General features: G+C 60.8%; 1 protein-coding gene across 2 annotated transcripts; it reads left to right on the top strand.

Moving 5' to 3' along the window:
* The first annotated feature begins 1351 nt into the window (after positions 1-1351).
* Positions 1352-18341, top strand: RAB43 (RAB43, member RAS oncogene family). Of its 2 annotated transcripts, none has more exons than XM_065934013.1 (3): positions 1352-1684; positions 15225-15402; positions 17938-18341. In XM_065934013.1, exons 1-3 carry the CDS (start codon positions 1487-1489, stop codon positions 18186-18188), a joined length of 627 nt encoding a protein of 208 aa, XP_065790085.1. In that variant the 5' UTR covers positions 1352-1486; the 3' UTR covers positions 18189-18341. The 2 variants fall into 2 exon arrangements, with proteins under 2 accessions (XP_065790085.1, XP_065790084.1); XM_065934012.1 differs by having other exon boundaries at positions 15219-15402.
* The last annotated feature ends 1450 nt before the right edge of the window (positions 18342-19791 follow it).

Raw genomic sequence — 19791 nt, 5'->3', positions numbered from 1 at the left:
CCCTGATGCTGGGAAAGATTGAAGGCAGGAGGAGAAAGGGACAGGGATGAAACGGGTGAATGGCATCACCGACTCAATGGACATGGGTTTGAGCAAACTCTGGGAGATAGTGAAGGACAGGGAGGCCTGGTGTGTTGCAGTCCATGGGGTCGCAGAGTTGGAAACGTTCGGGGCACTAACAACAAAGCCCCTTATAGGCAATTGGGTCTCATTTCTCTGAAGAGCCCTGCTGGACCAGACCATCTGAGGAGCTGGTCCGCCCTTCCACAGAACTCCCCACAACCCTCCTTCGTCCCTCAGCTCAAGTAAGTCTTATCAAGTGGGTCAGTTCCCTCAACTGGACTCAAGTTCCCAACTGACCAGCCCATTTGGGCAGCTGCTTCCACCACTGTAAAGCATCTGCCTACAATGCGGGAGACCCCAGTTCAATCCCTGGGTCGGGAAGCTCTCCTGGAGAAGGAAACAGCAACCCACTCCAGTATTCTTGCCTGGAAAATCCCACGGACGGAGGAGCCTGGTGGGCTACAGTCCACGGGGTCGCAAAGAGTCGGACACGACTGAGCAACTTTCAGTTTTCACTTCCCACCACTGCTACGCAGCCTTTTGCGCTGGGATCCCCCAGCCCTTTGACTCCCCCAAGACTAGCCCCCACCAAACAGGTCTCCCCAATCCCACTGTCCCAGCTTTCTGGGGGGTCACCTTGAGCACCTGGCCACACAAGTTCTCCTCTCAGTTCTGTGGCCAGCTTGGATTTGGGGCCCTTTTCGCTCTTCCTGCTCGCAGCGTGTCCCAGGCCTCCCCCTTTTCCAATACAGGGAAATGCACTGTCGGCCGCCTTGCTGTGAGCCCCGCAGTGACACTGCCGAGCGTGTCCACGCTAGATCCATTCTGGAGGAGGCCATTCTGGGCCCAAGGGCTGAATCAACAGTCCCGGAGACCCTCCCCTGCCCTCGAAGCCGCTCCAGACTGAGTTTGGGACGGCCCAGGTAGGAGATCCCGGGGCGTCAATAGGCGGTGGGGGCGCGGCGGGTGTGGAGGCGCTGTGGGCGGGCTTAGGGGCGGGGCCGGGTGCTGACCTACCGAGGGCTGCTCTCAGGGACTGGGCGGGGCCGAGGGCCGCGCAGGGGGCGGGGCCCGGCCGGGGCTGGCCTGAGGTTGGATTCTGATTGGGCCCGGCCTGGGGGCGGGGCACCGCTGGGCGGGGCCGGGGCCCGGCCGGGGGCGGGGCCCGGCCGGGGGCGGGGCCCGGCGCGGGCCGCAGGGCCGGACTGGCTTGGCGCGGCGCGGAGGGCCGGACCCGGCGCGTCCCGGGCGGAGTCGCGGCCCCGGGGCCTGGCCGGCGGGGCGGGCCGGGGCGGGGCGGCCGGCGGGCGGCGGCGCCCCTTCCCCAGGTGTTGCGGCGCTTCCACGTCGCCAGGCGGCCCGCGGCTTGCGCGAGCCCAGGCCGCCCCAGCGTCCGGAGCGCCGGCCTTCGGGCTCCCGCGCCATGGCCGGGCCGGGCCCCGGGGACCCGGACGAGCAGTACGACTTCCTCTTCAAGCTGGTGCTGGTGGGCGACGCGAGCGTGGGCAAGACGTGCGTGGTGCAGCGCTTCAAGACCGGCGCCTTCTCCGAGCGCCAGGGCAGCACCATCGGCGTGGACTTCACCATGAAGACGCTGGAGATTCAGGGCCAACGAGTCAAGGTGGGAGGCCGGGCCCGGGGCCTCCAGGCTCTAGGGGTCGGCCCCCGCCCTGGAGGGTCTCCCCTGCGGCGGCGGGGGCCGCGCGAGCGCCTGACCGCTCCGCGGCGGCTGGGCCCCCTGCCCTTCCTCCGGTCCGGGCAGGCCTGGGCCTTGGCGTCGGGGCCGGCCTCCGTGCACAGATCGCGGGCCTCGGGGCGTGGGGGTGCGCGCGCTTGGGGGTGCGGAGAGAAGGCCCTGCCCCCCGAGCTGCACCCCCACCCCCGGGGACTTTGCTCCAGTCTCCGGTCCCCGGCGGTGGGGAGCCTCGGGTACAGGCCCCGGGGGTGTCGGGCCGGCTTGTCCCTGCCCCACCGCGGTCGAAGCCCCCAGCTCGGCCCTCGGTGGGGACCCCAGGCCGCAAGGGACACCCTCCCCCCCTCGACCCCGCACGGCTAGGAGGGAGCAGGAAGTAGTTGCTTCTGGGACCGGAGGGCCAAAACTTTTTTGTCAGAATTTCCGGCCTGGCCACGCCTCCCTGCAGTGTCTTTGTGGACCGGGTGGTGGAACTTGACTCGGCCGGGCGGCCCGGGTCCCCTCCCCCAGCTGCCGCCGACGGGAACTGAAAACTCGCCCGGAAGGTGGGGGCGAGCCCCGGACTCCCTCGGTGGCTCCCCAGAACCGGCAGGATGTAGTTGCCCAAGCGTCCTGGCGTTGGTCTGGCGACTAGCGTTTGTCATTCGCCCGTCAGTCTCTTAACCTGGGTGTCAGCCCTCCCTGGTGGATTGAGAGACCATTGTTCTTGCTCGGTAGCTTCGCTGAACCACGCCGGACGGACATCCTTTCCTCTCTTTCGTGATTTTGCGTTCCCACCGGCTCTGGCCTGGCTCCCAGGAGCCCTGGGCAGGGGCTCCCCGCCTTACCTCCGTGTTTTCTGGTTGAGCCGCCATACCGTGGGCCCGGCTTTGCTGGACTGCCTGGGTCTGCTACTGGTTGTCTTTTGCCAGAAAGCTCAGCTCTTTGTTTCTGCAAAATAGGGATAATTTCTGGGTGTCTCCTCCCGCTTGCCTCACCATGGAGAAGTCAGCCAACAGCGGTTACAAGCCCTCAGCAAGCCTTTGGAGTAGAGACAGGGAAAGCAGAAACTCCCTGCCCCGAGGGTTCCCTTCTGTTTTTTTTAATAGTCTTTTGAGTTTGTGTGTGATGGATCTCCTTAGGATAGAAAAAAGAACGAGGTGTGGCAGGCAGCTCTGAGTCATTCTTCAGGACCACCCTGTGGGGCAGGTGGAGGGAAGAGCTGTGGTCTGGGTGGAGTGTGTCCGGGATGGGCTGTGCCTTGAGGCGCCGCCAGCAGCCGGGACGTGGCCAGCTGAAGGATGGGCGTGAAGGATCCCGTGCTGACGGTGGTCAGGGAGGGGGCAGGGTGTCCTGTTTACCTGGCGAGATTACAGCCTGGGCAGAGCCCCGGGTGCCCCGTGGACCTGCTCAGGTTGTGCAATGCAGGGCAGAGCTCCATGGTTCCCTTTCCTGCTGGTCACCGCCAGGGTGTTCTTCCCCGGGGGCAAGTGGGTGCCGGTCTGGGATGGGGAAGCGGTGTAGGCGAGGCAGCCCTCCTTGGGTCACGGCGGCTGACCCTCCCCAGAGCCTGCGGTGTACCAGCAGTTGCACAGATGTGCCCTGGTGCTCAGCCCCACCTCACACAGGCCCAGCCTCCCCAGGCACACAGCTGGGAGGCAACAGACAAGGAAGTTTTCTTCCACTTTTCTGACTCCACCGCATTGGGGTCTTTCCCATACATCCAACTGCTGCTTCCGTTTGCGTGCAGTGGGAAAGCATGTTATAAAGACAGGCAATGTAAAAATAGGCAATTATTTACATTTTGCAGCCAGAGAAACCTGAAGCCTCAGCACTGAAGACTGTGACCCGAATCTGGGAGGTGGGGGTTGGCGGCGGGGAGACAGTCTTCTGATTCCTGGATTCTGGGCTCTTGGACTCAGCAGGTCCTTTCTCCTCACCCATAGATATCTCTGGGGTGTCTTCAAGCCATGTGACTTAAAAAAAAAAATCAAAAAAGTTTATCGAAGTTCCGCTTACACACAGCAAGCCTCCCTCCCTTCAGGTGCCCAGGTCTGCGATCTTGACAGATGTGGGCAGCCGTCAGCAGCACCAGCACGTGCAGGGGGCCGATTCCTCCCGTCCACCCAGAACGTTCCGGGTGTCCCTTTGTGTCCGTGTCCTCCCCGACCCTGGGCCCTGGCAGCCGCCCATCCGTTTTCTCTCTGGTTTCAGCAGTGTGACTTTAACTGGAACCCTTGACAAGCCAGATTTCATGGTTGTTTCTGCAGAAGGCTCGTCCACATCAGAGATTTAGTTTAGAACCTTCCCAGGCCTTTCCGGGGTCCAGCGAGTATCCAATGTGATCTCCTAAGCTGCCTCGCCTGTGCTGGCCGGCTCTCGTTAGCACTCAAGGAGCCTCAGAGAGAGATCACCCAGCGCCTTCTAGCTCCTCTGGGCTGCAATGTTTGGGGTGCTTTGGGCTGAAGGGGGGAGGCCAAGAGGCTGCCGGGTCAGAAGGGCCTTAACTCTCTTCACACCCAGTAGAGCAATGCTAGTACTTGTGTCTAGTTTTATATTTAGGTTCTACTTGTCTTTATTTGGATAGAGTTCTGCTTTCCAAGAAATAGAAAGTCAGGACCATCACAGATTGAATTCAATCCCTTTATTTCAATAGTCACTTCCTCTTGCAACCATAATGCCATCCCAGCTCCTTTTGGAGAGGGCTGGGCCTCTGTCTGCCCTGCCCACGTCATCTCCCTGCCTCAAACTCTCCAGCCTCACTAGCCCTCTCGGTCCCTCCAACATGCCTGCCTCAGGCCTTTTGCACCAGTTGCCCCGCCTGCCCACATTCTGCCCCTGGATCTCCCTGTAACAGCTGCTTCATCACTTGGTTGCCGTTGCCCCGGGCGCCTCTTCAGAGAGGCCTTTCCTGACCTCCGAGGCCCTCCACCCCATTGCAGGGTAAGTTCAAGGGTATGTTCACATCACTTACCAGGACTTGACCTTGCCTTGTTCGTGGATCCAGTCTGCCCTGCGCGCCCCACACCTTGTGAATCCTCACACCTGCCACGGTGTTAGTGTACAATGCTCGCTACACGTGTGGTCCTTAGTCTTTATTTAATGGGAGGAAGCTGAGGCCAAAATAAGGGAAGTGACCAGCACGCCCAAGGCCCCACACACATCAGTGGCAGAACCAGGCTTTGGGCCCAGGATCTCCCTGGCTCCAAGTCCAGCACCCACTTTTACACTTGACTGCCCCTCAGCCCTTCTGAGTCCATGACGATGCCCCCGAGATTCCGCGTGTTAATGAGTAGTGAAGAGGCAGTTGTGGCCACCACACTTGGAGAGTAGCGTGTGGACTTGGGCATTTCCGAGGTTTTTAGGAATGAGGGTTGAAGTTGAAACCCCAAAGACTTCTCAGGGTGTTGTCAGCTAACAGAACAGCAGCGCCCAGGGCTCCTGGAGCGCTCTGCTGGGGGTAGGCTCTGGCCGTGGATGCATTCACCAGGCTCCGGCCTGCAGGCTGAACCTGGAGGGGGGCTCTGGGGGCTGCAGACCTATAAGCAGTGGGGGTCTGGAGGTCTGGGTCTCTCGTCTGGCTCCGTTCAGCCTCTTCCCAACCCTGGCCAGTTCAATGCCCTGCTTGGAGCCCTGGGCCTCCTCCTTCATGAAACGGGACGACTTGCTCTGCCTACCCGTCAGGGTTGCTGGAGAACAATGAACCGACTCAACAAAGTTAAAAACTCCCCTTGAGTGTCTTTGGATAATCCACCCCCATGGGTCAGAATGCAGTTAAAAACTCTCTTCCGTTTCCGTCCCCCTTTAGGAGGTCGGCAGGGTAGCCCGTCTCTTGTCTGTCCTGAAGGTGCTGTTGTGCATAAACCAAGGAACTCCGAACATGAGGGATTATATTATTGTTGCTGTTGTTAGCATTTTCCTCCCTAGGGATTATTATTAAGACTATTTCTTAACCAGCCTGGCCCCCCCACCTCACGTCCCCCAGGAGACCTCGGCCGGTTCTAAATCCCGGACGCAGCCCGAGCGCCGCTCTCCCAGCTTATCTGGGACGACACAGAGGCCTGTTACGTAAACCGGTCTGCACCTCGCCGGGGACGCGCAGGCGGGCCGGCCCTGGGGGGCTGCGCCCCTGTATTGGGCTCTGCCGGGGTCACTGTCCCTGTGCGCCGCGGAGCTCACTCTCTGCCCCGGGCCCCACGCTTAGGACCTTGAGCCCGGCAGCAGTCCCGATCTGCGAGGGGCAGGGCTGGGGTGGAAGGCACTGGCTTCTGTTTGAAGATGCATCCTCAGCCCTTCCCGCCAGTGGTCTGGCCTTGCTCACGTGCTTTTTCCTATTTGGATAAAATTAGTCTGACTTTGGTAATTTTGATCACAAATAGCAAAAGGACCGTTGGGTAAGAGAGGAGTTCTGGGCCCTGCTGGTGGTCTGAGGAAGTGTGTTCCGGGCGCTGTGACAGCCTCCCTCAGGGCAGAGTGACCTTGGCTCCCAGGGGACCACCAGTCCCAAGGCAGTAGGTGTGGTGGGGAGACGCCGGAAAGGGGGATTTGCTGCCTGGTCTGTTCCCCGGTCACCCCAGAGCTGAAGGACCCGACGCACAGCAGAGCGTCAGCCGTGGGAGCTCAGGCTGCCATGAGTCAGCTGTGAGGCGTGGTTTCAGCCCGTCCGGGTCTTCTCTGCTCCCCTCGCCCCATGTGACCCTCGCAGAGCTGGTTCTCTTCGGATGCTCTGGGCGTGAGGGATCGTGGGGTACCCGGCAGCCACCTCCCCAGCGCCCATCTCTGTTTTCATGCTCTGCTCCATGTGGTCCTTGCTGCCCTGTGAGACCCCCATTTCGCAGACGGGGAGATGAAGGCCATGCGGGCAGGCCTGAACCAGAAGCTCGTCTGACAGCTTCTCCTCATTGCTGTTTGCACGCCCTGTACCGCTGCCAAAGACACTCACGCACCGCAGAAAGCTTTGGTACCAGTGGAACATCTAGGCCGCCGCGCATCACTTGCATTTTACGTTTTCTTAGATTTTGATCAGTGGTGTCACATCGACATCCTGATGCCTTCTGCTTGTTAAACCAATCCTGATGAATTCAGATGGGTTGGGAGAAGGGGCGCCCATGGCCAGTGTGGACAGAAGAACGTACCTGCCTTCTAGCATGGCCTGCGAGATGCTGTCGTGCTGAACGCGCAGCAGCAGAACCAAGCCAGTGCTGGGAGTCAGGGGCCTCTCAGCCTGCTTTGTGGGCAGTGAGCCAGGCCCATCTCTGCGTCACAGACTTGTCACCTCGCTGGCCTCCTCTGCTGTCCCGGGCAGAGGCCAGAGTAGCCGCGGACCAGGTGTGTGACTCTGCACACAGCTTGTGTAAAAGGCAGCAACCAGGGACTCAGGCGTGTCTCCAGGATCGGCCCCGGTCGAAGTGGTCTCCTGGGGAAACCGTGCCCGTGTCTCCCGATGTTGGATCACGGGTGGGTCTGATGACCCTGGAGGGTCAGAAGCCGCTGGAGCAGAGCCTCCCATGCCGTCAGGAGGCCTTTTGTCCCAGAAGAGTCCCGGCTGGAAAAGCAGAGTCCTGGCTCTAGGCAGGCTGGGCCTTCACGAGGACGCGAGGGCAGTCGCCGTGTGTAGGGGACAAGGTTCATCCCCGAGGCCTGCAGAGGCGGCCTCTGGCAGATGGTGGGCGGATCACTTCCAGTGCCCAAGTCAGTTCCCTGGGCCCCTATGTGAGGAGGCTGGACCAGATCATTGAGGGGTTCCTTTTGCTTTTTTAAATTTATTTGGCCACACCAGGACTTAGTTGTGGCGTGCGAACTCTTAGTGTGGCCCGTGGACCTAGTTCCCTGACCAGGGATGGAACCTGGGCCGCCTGCGCTGAGGTTGTGGAGTCCCAGCCACTGGGCCCCCAGGGAAGTCCCCGTCTTCCTCGAGGCCACGAGCTCCTGGCCGTGCACCTGCCTCTGGGCTGAGGCCTGTTTTCTAGCTGGGGCTGAGTTCTGCCTTGGGGACTGAGGTAGGAGAAGGATAGCGGCCGGCTGGGGAGGGGCCTGCAGACCACCCCCTGGCTCAGGCCCCCAGCGGCCTGAGACACCACGCCAGCAGCGCGGGGACTTGGGTTTGGGTCCGTCTGACCAGTTTTCAGAATTTTGGCTTGAGAACTAATTTTTCCAAGGTCCCCTTCTGCTATGAAGCAGCAAGGAACTTCCCCCTGCCCGCCTCGTCCTGCAGGGGAAAGCCTGTTGGGATAGAGCCCTCTTGTCTGTCCACCGGGAGGGACGGCGCTGGCCACGGGCTCCGGTGCAGCTGATTTTACCTCTTAGGTTTCTGTAACCTCGTAGGTGGAACTGACGTCCCCCCGCAGCTTGTGGGAAGCCTCCCTGGAGGGCAGCACCTGGCCCGCCGGCCTGACCACAGGACCTGCCCGCAGAGGGCTTCCTTCCCGGCTGGGCGCCAGCTCTGTGCCAGGTTAGAGGGATGAGACGGGTCCGTCCTCTCCAGAGCCCGTCGCGGTGGCGAGGGGCAGACTGGCAGACAGGAGCCCGCGCACACAGCCCTGTCCTGTTCGCCCGCCGTGAGGTCCGTTCGTTTGGCCTGCACAGTGGCAATTTGCTGGCTCTTTTATTGAATGTGCGCTAGGCAGGGTATCCTTTTCAGTCATCGTACTGCATCTCACGGCCCCTGCCTGGCCCCCAGGGGCACCCAGATTTGGGGCAGTCGGCATCCTCCGTGTTGTGTGCTGTTACAGACTCCAGAGCAGAGGGCTGAGGACTGTGGAGAAGACAGGTCCGCTCGGCGGGGGGCCCAGGGGGAGCTCCGCTGACCAGGGGACCCTGAACCGGGGCCCAGAAGGTTCGGTAGGAGTTCACCAAAGGTCAAGGTGAATGCAGTCTCTCCTGGAAAAGGAAATATGACAATGACAATTCTCATCACGGGAGTGCAGACCCAGAGGGACAGTGGGAGCTGGGAGTCCTTAGAGGTGGTGCTTCGAAGGGAAAATAGGCTGGTCCCTCACCTTGAGGCTGTCCGTTCCCTTGAATTCCCCACCTGCCTGTTTGAGACTCGCCTGACTGGCCCCTGGTGACCTGGAGTGGGCAACTCCCCCGCCAGGGGCCATCTTCCATCCTGAGCCAGCCTCACTCCGACCCTCTGCCTCGGAGGTGCCTCTGGCCTTCACTCCGGGTATCAGCAACCCAGAGAAGTTCCCCTAAGTCAGGTGGGAGACGAGAGAGCCTGGCTGGGAAGGTGGGGAGGGGGGCTCACTGTGACTCACAGCCCGAGGCGTTGGTCCGTCCGTCCAGTGAGCGCAGGTGGAGGACGCCCGGCGGGTGGCTTCAGCTCGGCAGGTGTTTCTCGGTAGCTTAGCTCCGGCTCTGCACTCAGTAGTGAAACTCCGTGGTCGTGAGGATGCAAACAACCCGACTGGGAGCTGGGCTGCTGGAGGGGGCGAGGCTTGAAGGGCAGACAGGCGCCCCTCCAGCCGACGGGCTGTGTTTATCCAGCGCCTTCTGTGTGCCAGGTGCTGGGCGCACGCAGGAAGCCAGGCAGACACGGCACCGGCCCCCGGGAGACCCCCGTGCAGGAGGGCCAGAGACCGTGGCGGAGGGCTGCGTGCCTGTGTCAGGCCGGGCGGTGGAGACGCTGAGGAGGGGGTGCGGGGCGCGGGGTGGGTGGCGAGGGTCTGGAGAGGAGCGTTTCAGGCGGGAATCTGGACGCGGGCGGATGCTGCGGGCGTTAGGGCCAGTGGGGCACAGACACGCCGGGTGGGCATGGCCTGCGGGCGATGGGGAGGCTCGGGTGCCCTCGAGGGTGGAGGGCCTGCAGGGCCTTCACCAGGTTCATCTGGCTTCCCAGTGGCGCTGCGTGGGCAGCGGATGGGGCGCCGAGCAGGTCCAGGCCATCGTCTGCAGGGAGCCTGGCGCCCGCCTGGTGGGTGACCCCCGTGAAGGGGCAGGAGCTGCCAAGGCAGAGGGGACCCCGCTCCCAGAGTGCCTGCGTGCTGGGCCCTGCAGAGGGCTGGGCGGGAAGGCGGGCAGATGGGCGGACGGGCCTAGACTCGGCGCGAGGCTGAGGTGCCTCCCCTGGCCGGCTGCTGCACCCACAGAGCTGCCCGCGTCCTCTGAGCCGTGGGGCTGGGGGTCTCTGCCCACGCCCCCGAGGCCCCCTGTGATGCCCCCCGCACGCCCCCCCAGGTACCCCCGCGCTGCATCCAGGAGGCGCGTCTCATCTGGCCTCAGGCCACCTGGTGGCTCAGACCCGTGACCCTTCTCACAGCCCCCCGGGCCGGCCTGCGGGCTGTACTTCGCTGTCTGGAGGGCAGGGCACTCTGGGCCTGGCTTCTCCCAGCTTCTGGAGCGCCGAGGGCGCTGGGGCCCAGGGATGGATCGGGTGCCTCCGCCATCCCACTACTGAGCCTCGGGGCACCTTTTCTGATGCCGAAGCCTGAGACTCCAAGCTGGGGAGGGTGGGGCTGGCCCTGCTGCGTCCTGACCTGGCTTTTCCCTCCCGTGGCTCTGATGCGGAAAACTAGGCTGGCAAGATCACCACGGCGGGAAGGACCTACTTTCCAAAAATACCTCCTCCAGCCCTGCCCAGGTTTCACGAGTGGGCTGACCCAGATCCCATGACCTGTAGCTGGCTGTGCTGGTTTTTACTCCATTTGTAATTGTCGTCAGTCATACCTGCGTGTGATGCTTCCAAAGGCTTCTTACGAAAAGGTCTCTGATCACTTCCGGCTCGTCTCCCTCTCGCTTCTGTTGCTGCCCCTCCTCCCCCCACGCACAGGAGTCTTCTGCTGAGTTCCTGCTTTGGGACACGAGGCTTTAACCCAGCACAGCCCTTGCCCCCGTCTCACACACGCACACACTCACACGCACACACTGACACACACACATGCACACTCACACACACGCATTCACACGCGCGTGCACACACACACGCACACTCAGTCACACGCACACACTGACACATGCACACTCATGCACACACTGACATGCATTCACACACACTTGCACACACACTTGCACTCACATGCACACGCAGACTCACACAGTCACATGCACACACACATGCACACACTCACACACATGCGCACACACACTCACACACATGCACACACACACGCGCACTCACACACGCACACTTTGCATCCTCCCGGTCGAGGCGTGTGGCAGCGCTGATTACATCACCATCAAGTTCCTTTCAGTTCTCTTCTCACAGTGTATCCCAAATGGACCACTGCACCCCACCTCCACTGCTACCCGAATTACGGCCGCGACCTCCCAGCTGGCCCCCATCCCTGTCCTCTCTCTCTTCCTCTGAGCTGCACAGATGCTTGTGGGACCTTGGTGGCCCAGCCAGGGATCGAACCCGGACCGTTGGCAGTGAAAGCCCTAAATTCCTAACCCCTGGACAACCAGGGACGTCCCATATCCGTGCTCTCCTCTGATCTGCCTCCACGCAGTAATCAGAGTGATCTTGTTGAAAAGCAGGTCTGATTGCCTTCAGAGCCGCTGGCTGTCCCCTGACTCCCAGGGAGGGCCAGAGTCCGTGCTCCGCAGGGCTCCGCACACGCCAGCCTCTCACGCTTCTCAGTCATGCCGTTTTCCCTGCCTCTTCACTCTGCTCCAGACACTGATGTTCTTGCTTCTCACACCAGTCGTGCCCCCGCCTCAGGGCCTTTGCACTCACCGCTCTCTCCCTGGAATGTGTGTCTCCCAGGCATCCGCACAGCTAGCTAACTTTCTTCAGATCTTGACTCAACAGCTATCTCAATGAGGGCTTCCTCCCTAAAAGGCCATTCCTCATCGCATTTCATGACTTCTTCCCCTGCTTCTTCCCCTCTTATCACTGTCTGGCATACTGATTATCTTGTTACTCATTTTATAATAACTGTTTTGTTTACATTCTGTTTCTTTGTAAGCAACAGCGTCTGTCTCCTGCACGAGACGGCAAGCTTGACCGCAGGAGTCTGCGTCTGCTTCCTGTGGCACCTAGGGCAGAGAGCAGGTGTCTGCTCGGTGCTTGCTAGAACGACTGAGCGCACGCACTTTAATTAGTCGGAGCCGCTCAGGGCTAGGCCGTGTAGCGTTTGGACTGTGCCGTGATGATTTTCTGTTTCCCGGGTTCACGAGCTCTCCCTGGCAGCCCCGATCGTCTTGTTTTGGCTTGGGCGTCTGTTTACCACTAATTCAGCGCCAGACTCTCCCCTCATTGGCGTGACTCTCCTCCCCTCATCTGTCCAACACACTGATTTTTCTCCTCACTGTCTCTCTTCCTCTCAGTTCCATCTTCTGGAAGAAGTCTGTCCCAGAGCGTTCTTGATTTCTGTTTTAGGTTGTTTGTGGTTAGAGGAATATTCTATGAGAATACAGTCTTTGGAGATTTATTGAGGCTTATCTTATGGCCCACCATATCATTTTATCTTGGTCAATATTCTGTTCATTTTTCTTCCTTTTTTTTCTCTTTGCTCTTCAGATTAAGTAGTTTCTGTTGATAGTTCTTCAAGCCCACTGATTCTCTTTTGTGTCCATTCTGCTGTTACATTCAGCAGATGAATTTTCCATTTCACTTACTGTACTTTTAAGTTCTAGAATTTTGACCCTTTTAAAATGTGTTTTTACAAATATTTTGTAAAATAGTTCATTTCTTTACTGAAACCCCCTGTTTGCCCACTCAGACGGATATTTTCCTTTAATTCTCGGATCACACCGAAAATAATGGCTTTAATTCTTTGTGTACCCAACGTAATATTGGGTCCATTTTGGCCTCAATTTATATTGACCACTCTTCTCTTTAGGGAGTCGAGTCTTCCTTATGATTTATTTATTTTTGCACAGTTAGTAATGTTTTTTTTACTGTATGTTAGAGATACTGGTTTGACTCTGGGTTGTGTCATCTTTTGAAGAGCATGGATTCTGGTCCTTGTAGTCAACTCAGCGACTGGCTGATCACCTAGAACGTGTGTCTGGCCTTGTCTTTGGTTAGGGCAGACAGGTGCAAGCCCGATGGTATTTCTCTAGCCTCTTGGTGGAATTTGACCTCCAAACCTCGAGCTTAGCTTTAGGCTTTGTTGGGCAGGTGTCAGAGGGCCAGCCTCTTGCCGTGGTCCTCACGGAGGCTGCAGGCTTCCTGACATCTCAGCTTCACACCTCAGTCACTCGGAGGGGCTCAGGTGGCCGCCTCCCCGTGGCTGTGTCGGCAGGCCCCCCAGCACGGCTCAGCCTCCGCGTCTGGTCTGTTTTTACCCCTGGAGGAGCTGCTGTCTGGTTAGAGCCGGTGCACGGGGCTGCGGGCCGGGACCCCCCTCCCCCGACACAGGCTGTGGGTTCTCCCACCCCCTGCGTCACGTCAGCCGCTCGGCACTGCGCTCTGCCTCCTGGGCTCAGCAGGACCACCGTGTCCTGCTTGGACGCTCACCCGTCCTGCGGCCAGTCAGCCGCCAGGAGAGCCCTGCGAAGGTTCCCTGGTGGCCAAGGTGGGTTCCATGAGCTTTGCTTCTTGTTCAGGGCTCATGGACTCGTGGTGCTTGCTGTTGATGGCCCAAAAACCAGCCTCTGTATTTTCTCCGTCTGCCGGTTGTCTAGGGAGTGGGGCTTCATCTGCCACTAGTGACCCTGCCCGCACTGGGGGCCTTGGGGAGCTCCCTCCCACCGTGGGGGCCCTCCACCGCTCTTTCTTTCGTGTTCAGTCCTCTGTTTGCTGGGTCCCCGTTTTCCTCATTCTGGTTGGTTTCAGCAGCTTCCTGAGAAAGAGTGGCAGGTAAATGTTCTGTGTGTCTGAAAACACCTTTGTTAAACCATCACACTTGACTCGTAGGGATTAGGGGAGAATTCTGGGCTGGAGGTCATCTCCCTCCATAATTCTAGGCATCGTTTCATTGAATGTCTAATGGGATGTGACTCTTTTGTGCAAAACCTCGAGACCCGTTTTTCCTTCCTTCCTTTTTCTTCCCTTACGTGTAAGGGCCGCGGAGTTCCTGCAGCCAGGAGTTTGTGTGGGTCCGTCTTCCTCCACCGTGTCTGCGAGGGGGGCCCTTTCAATCAGTTCCGAGGAGATTTCTTGAAGTATTTTTTTGAATTTACTGTTCTTTTTTTTTCCCCCCCAAACCTCTTACTGTCTTGGTGGTGGACCATCTAGGCGCTTCCACAATTTCTTTTCTCTCTTTTCCATCTCTTTGCATTTTTTTGTTTTTCCTTTACTTGGAAGGAGTTCTTCTGGTTTGTCTTCTAACCCTTACGTCACATTTTTCGTTAATATTTTTAACTTTCAAGATCTCTTTCTTTCCTTTCCAAATGCTCCGTCTACTGAAAATAAAGGTGTTCTCTTACCGTTTCATGGATCTTTTCTAATGAAAACACTACTGATTGCTTCTGAGATTGTGAGACACTCTGCCGGGTCTCTTTTGCCGAGGTTGCTTTTCCCGTGTCTGCTTGACCTCTGTCTTTGTGATCTGCGCTCGCCTCTGGGGTGTGGAGGGGAGTCCTTGACCATCTGGGTCCTGGGCTGGCGTGGTGCTGAGGGTCCTGCCTTTTGCTTCAGCCCCGCGTGAGCTGTTCCCGGGGTCTGCTTCCTAGAGCCCCTCACCCTGCGGAGCACATGTCTGGTTTGGCGAGTCGTGGCCCAGAGCGAGCGCGTCAGCTGTCAGACGACCCTCGTGGGGCCAGGACGAGGTGGTCATTGCACAGTGCCTGGGCTAGGGGCGCTGCCCGCAGGGCTGTGCCAGGCCTCGGGGTCTGCCCCGTCCGGGACACGCCTTGAGAACCCGGCAGAGAGGTCCCAGCGTGCCTGTGCCCGCGGAGGAGGGTGGATGGCCTGCAGCTCGGGAAGGACCAGAGCCGGTGTGTTCCTCGGGGCCTGGGGCCTGTGGTTTGTGCAGCAGGGAAGGCCCCCGCCCTGGGGTCCCTCCTACCAGCCCGCCGCTCCTGCTGGGAGCCAGAGATGATCTTGCCACGTGGACCCCTGTCCTGCAGCGCTGCGGGGCGCTGGGGCAGCGAGGACCTGCACGGGAGGGGCGCTGCGGTTAGAGTTGGGATTGGGATTATTAGCAGACTGGGTCAGCTGATGACCAAGGCTCCAGGAGCAGACTCTGCCCATTGCCTCCCCCAGCCCCCCACCCCAGTGTCAGCATCTTCCCCGGCCCCGCTGAGGCCGAGCAGAGAGCCTCAGGGCTGGGGCCTCCCCACAGTGGGGGAGGCGCTGGACGTGGCCCCACAGCAAGCCTGGTGTCCAGGGCAGAGGGGGCGTGACGTGGGTTTGGCACACGTCCTGCCTCTGCGCGGAGCCCACCCTTTCGCCCCCGGGGACACTCTTTGGTCCCCCCGTCCTGCTCAGGCCGCGGAGCTGCCTTCCAAGAGGTCAGGAGGCCTCTGTGCCCTGTCCACCTCCTTGCCCGCCCTGCCGGCGGTCTGCCCTGCAGAAGCAGCGCTCTGGGTGTGGGGCTGGGGGCCCGGCCTCCCTGTCCCCTGCACCCCCAGGTTCACGGGGCCCCTGTTCCTCCAGCTGCAGATCTGGGACACGGCCGGCCAGGAGCGCTTCCGCACCATCACGCAGAGTTACTACCGCAGTGCCAACGGGGCCATCCTGGCCTACGACATCACCAAGAGGAGCTCCTTCCTGTCGGTGCCGAATTGGATCGAGGACGTGCGCAAGTACGCGGGCTCCAACATCGTGCAGCTGCTCATCGGTGAGGCCGGCCGCACGGCCGTCTGTCCGTCTCCTTTGTGAACAGAGGGTGGGCAGGGCGTGGCCAGGCCGGCGCAGGGCCAGGACCTGAAAGTGATCTCGAAGGCGCAGTTGCTGCTGGTCACCTGTAAAGTTGCATATCCCAAAGCAGGAACCAGGGGCGGGGCCTGGAGGCAGTCACCACGTGGCCGCACCCTGGCCGACGCTGGTTCCCTCTTCGTCAGGCATCTTCTCAGAACCCTGCCCACTCCTCCTGTGTCAGGGTTGGGCTGAGAAATAAGAAGTAATTTCTCCCTAATCCACGCAGCCCCTGAGCACGTGAAGGAGGCTGGTCATGACTCAGGGGCTCGCTCTGTCATCCGCTGCAGAGGGCATCTCACGCGTCTGTCCACCTCCAGGCCTCTCTGAAGTCGGACACCCCCAGGCGTCTGGCTGGGAGGTCTGGGTGGGCGTCTGGCTGGGACGTCCGGGTGGGCCCGTGAGTGTGTTTCTAGCAGGTTCCAGGTGACGGTGGCGAACCCACCGTGAACCACAGCTGCAGGGCGCAGTCTGACCACCTCTGCCTTTTCCTCCTGCATCAGCTTCCCAGACCTGGACTCAGGAGGCTGTGGCCCACTCGTGTGCCCCGGAGCCCTTGTCACAGGCCTCAGGCTGGTTCCTCTTAGCGGGTTTGTACAGGCGGGCCTGGGCTGGCGCGTGGGTGCGCTGGGCCAGACGGTTCCCCACCCACCGGCCGGAAGGGAGCCCTCCCCACCTGCCCGGACGCCTCCCTTTCATCCGGGACTTAGAACAAAACCTTCCCCGCAGAGCGTCTCACACAAGCGGGAGAAGGGGCCAGCGGGACGAGCCCAGGCCAGCAGACACCGCAGGCCCACCCGCAGGTCTGCCCGCAGTCGTCGCAGCCCTCTGTCCCTGCCCCGCAGGGTCCTCTGGGGCAGACCCAACACGCCCATTTCACTTCCGGGTGTTGCAGCACAGAGCTACAAGACACACGTGCTTTAAAGCGTATGATAACCGTGCTCTTTTCACGTCTGAACAGTACTGACCTGTCCTAACACAGTGAGCTGGCCAATCTGGGTCAGGTCATAAATGTCACACGCACTTTTCTTTCCAGTTTGTTGAAATCAGGAGCCAAGTAAGCGCCCCCCACCCCCGCCCCGGAAACTGGCTGCCGCGCTGTTTACAGTTCCCAAACAAGTCATAGGGCTTTCCTTCAAGGCGTCTGTGTGTGTGTTTTTCGGCCAGACCACGCAGCTTGGAGGATCTTAGTCCCCCGACCTGGAACTGAACCCTGGCCCCAGCCGTGAAAGCGCTGAACTCTGACCACTGGGCCGCCAGGGAGTTCCCCAGAGCTTTATGATGCCTCTCTTTGTCGTCGTCCCCATGATCACATTATGAAAGTCAGTCACTTGCTTTAGTCGCTAAGTGGTGTCCAACCCTTGCGACCCCACGGACTGGAGCCTACGAGGCTCCTCTGTCCATGGGATTTTCCAAGCGAGAATACTGGAGGGGTTGCCCTTTCCGTCTCCAAGATGCATTAAAAAAGTCTGGCATAAAGTGGGCCAAGGAGCAGCTGACCAGATTACCTAAAATATAACGAATCCCCTTACACCTCAGAGGAGAAGCCGAGGCGTGCTTTCAGAGCAGCTGTGGTCTGCACTGTTCTAATCAGAAGAGCAAAATCATCAAAACCCATGATCTTACAGAGAATTAAAAAATCCCCCTCTAAAATAGGAGAGGGTTAATAATGAACATAATAACAAGATTTTACCAAAAAAAAAAAAAAAAAGGACCGGATTTCTTTGACTTCATGCCTGGTGGCTCAGCAGTAGACAATCTGTCTGCAGTGAGGGAGACCTGGGTTCCATCCCTGGGTCGGGAAGATCCCCTGGAGGAGGTCACAGCAACCCACGCCAGTGTTCTTGCCTGGAGCATCCCACGGACAGAGGGGCTTGGCGGGCTACAGTCCATGGGGTCGCAAAGTTGATGGAGGGCCTGCCAGGGGCCAGCTCACCGTGTCCGTCCTCCTGCTCTGCAGAAGGTGGCGTCCCAGGTGGGCAGGCCGAGTCTCAAAGACGGACTGAGTCACCCCAGGGTCACACAGCAGGTGCCTGGAAGCCGTGGTCTCTACCCGCGGCTGTTTCCAGCTCTAAGGGCCCACGTTCTTCTTGCCCAACTCTGCTGTTTCTATTTCGTAGAGAAAATTCAGTAAAATATACAAGCCTCTGGCACAGAAAAGGAAGAGGTTGGATGAGGGAGTAGTGAAAGCGATAGTTGCTCTGTTGTGTCTGATTCTTTGAGACCTCATGGACCATAGCCTGCCAGGCCCCTCTGTCCATGGGATTCTCCAGGCAAGAACACTGGAGCGGGGAGTCTTTCCCGTCTCCAGGGGATCTTCCCAGCCCAGGGATCGAACCCAGGCCTCGCACTGCAGGCAGATTCTTTACCATCTGAGCCCCAAGGATGGGGTAAGGGAATTAAAATCAGATGGAGCCCCAGGCTCGCGTGCCTCACCGCTGCCCCCGTTTGCCCGCAGGCAACAAGTCGGACCTCGGGGAGCTGCGGGAGGTGCCGCTGGCCGAGGCGCAGGGCCTGGCAAAGCGCTACGACATCCTGTGTGCCATCGAGACGTCGGCCAAGGACTCGAGCAACGTGGAGGAGGCCTTCGTGAGGGTGGCCACCGAGCTGGTTGTGCGGCACGGCGGCCCGCGGCTCAGCGAGAAGGGCGCCGACCACATCCAGCTGGACAGCAAGGCCGTCGTGGAGAGCTGGGGCTGCGGCTGCTGACGGGGCGCCCCCGGGGAGGCCGGGTCACCGTCCGCAGGCCTGGGCGTGCGACGGCAGTGCCAGCCTCCGCGAGGGAAGAGGCAGGGGAGGCCTGGTGGCCCGAGTCCGGGTGTGGCCCCTGGCGGGCGTCCCCCCAGCTCTGCGCTTCCTGGTTTGGCCCGTGTCACCCCGAGGCTGCTGCACCTGGCAGTGCCCCGGGTCCTCCCAGGTCCCCCCAGGGCCTCCTGTGCAGCCGCGGACCAGGGGCGACGGGCCTCCTTCCCTCCCTCACTGCCAGCCCTCACCCGGCTCCGGCCGCCTCCTCCCCAGCGGGCCCCGCCTCTCCCATGCCCCCAGGACCAGCAGGGGCACAGAACCCAGCTGTTGGTCTGGGGGCCGGAGTGTCTCCACTCAGGCTACTGAAGCCGAGGCTCCTCTGGCCCTGGCTCTCAGCAGGTCGGGGGAGCGGGTGCGAGGTGGGGGCACGGGCATTTCAGGGGCGAGTGGAGGCCACCCTGGCTCACCCTCTGTGCGGAGATCCCCACTGCCACGGTCAGAGCACCAGCGGCCCTGCCCTGCCAGCCTAGCTTAGGGAAAGGGCCCGGCCGCCCGGGGACTGGGCCCAGCACCCTCGTGGCCTTCGGCTGGGGCTGAGGTCAGAGCGACAGTGGGGCCCTCGGAAGAAGCACCGTCCCCTGGGCTGGGGGGCGAGTGGTCTCCCCTAGCGGCCCCCAGCCCCTCCCTACTCAGCCCCTCCCCCTCCCTCCTGCCAAGCGTGTCCTCTGTGGTCAGGCTGCCGGCTCTGGTCCCTGAGGAACGGATACTGGCTCGGTGGGCCGGGAGCTGCTGGCAGGGGTCTACCCTGGGGGGTCAGCCCACTATCAGCCGGTGGGCTGGGAACTGGGAGCGAGAAGGCTGCCCGCTTCCCTCCTCTGCCCCGCTGCCGGGTGGGGCCTGGCCCCTCGGCCTGGGCCAGAGAAAGCGCCTGCGCTGAGGTCTCAGCAGGGCCCCTCGGGCCAAGGGCGGAGGTCCTCCAACCCCAGGACCGCTCTGCTCAGAGGGCAGCTGCTCCACTCCAGGGGCAGGCGGGGCACCCCAGTTCCAGAAGCACAGGTGCTGAGCCTGGGCCCAGGGCTGCCTCGCAGGCCTTGGGGAGGGAGGGAGCCTGGGCTGCGGGGACCGCCCGGGGGGACAGCTGTTTGGCGCCGTGGGCTGTGCCTGCTACAGCCTGGAACACTGGTCGCCTCAGGCTCCCCGCTTTCTTTCCCCATCCCACTGCCACGTCCCTGCTGCCCCCTCCGCCCAGAGCGGCCCCACCCCGTCCCCGGATGCCTCCCTGAGCTCCTTGGCCTGAGCTTCCCCCACCCCCCCCCCCGCTGATGTCAGGGGCGCTGTGAAAGGTCCCTCCCCCACCCGACACCTTCCGGCACACGGTCCACCCTCAGGAGCAGCCTCTGCAGGCGGACCCCTCCCCGCTCCCCCGCCCCGCCCTTGAGTCGGTGTCAGTCACAGCCCACGGTGAGAATGCGTTCCTGCGAGGTTCCCGGTCCTCGGACGCCCATGCCGATGCTCCGGGTGCGGCCTGGGCGTGCTGCTGGGGGCCTGCTCGGGGATGCCTGGCAGG

The sequence above is a fragment of the Muntiacus reevesi genome, chromosome 4, assembly GCF_963930625.1.
Source record: "Muntiacus reevesi chromosome 4, mMunRee1.1, whole genome shotgun sequence".
Classification (NCBI taxonomy): domain Eukaryota; kingdom Metazoa; phylum Chordata; class Mammalia; order Artiodactyla; family Cervidae; genus Muntiacus; species Muntiacus reevesi.
Note: the sequence above shows the minus strand (reverse complement) of the source record. Positions and strands in the feature narration are given on the sequence as shown.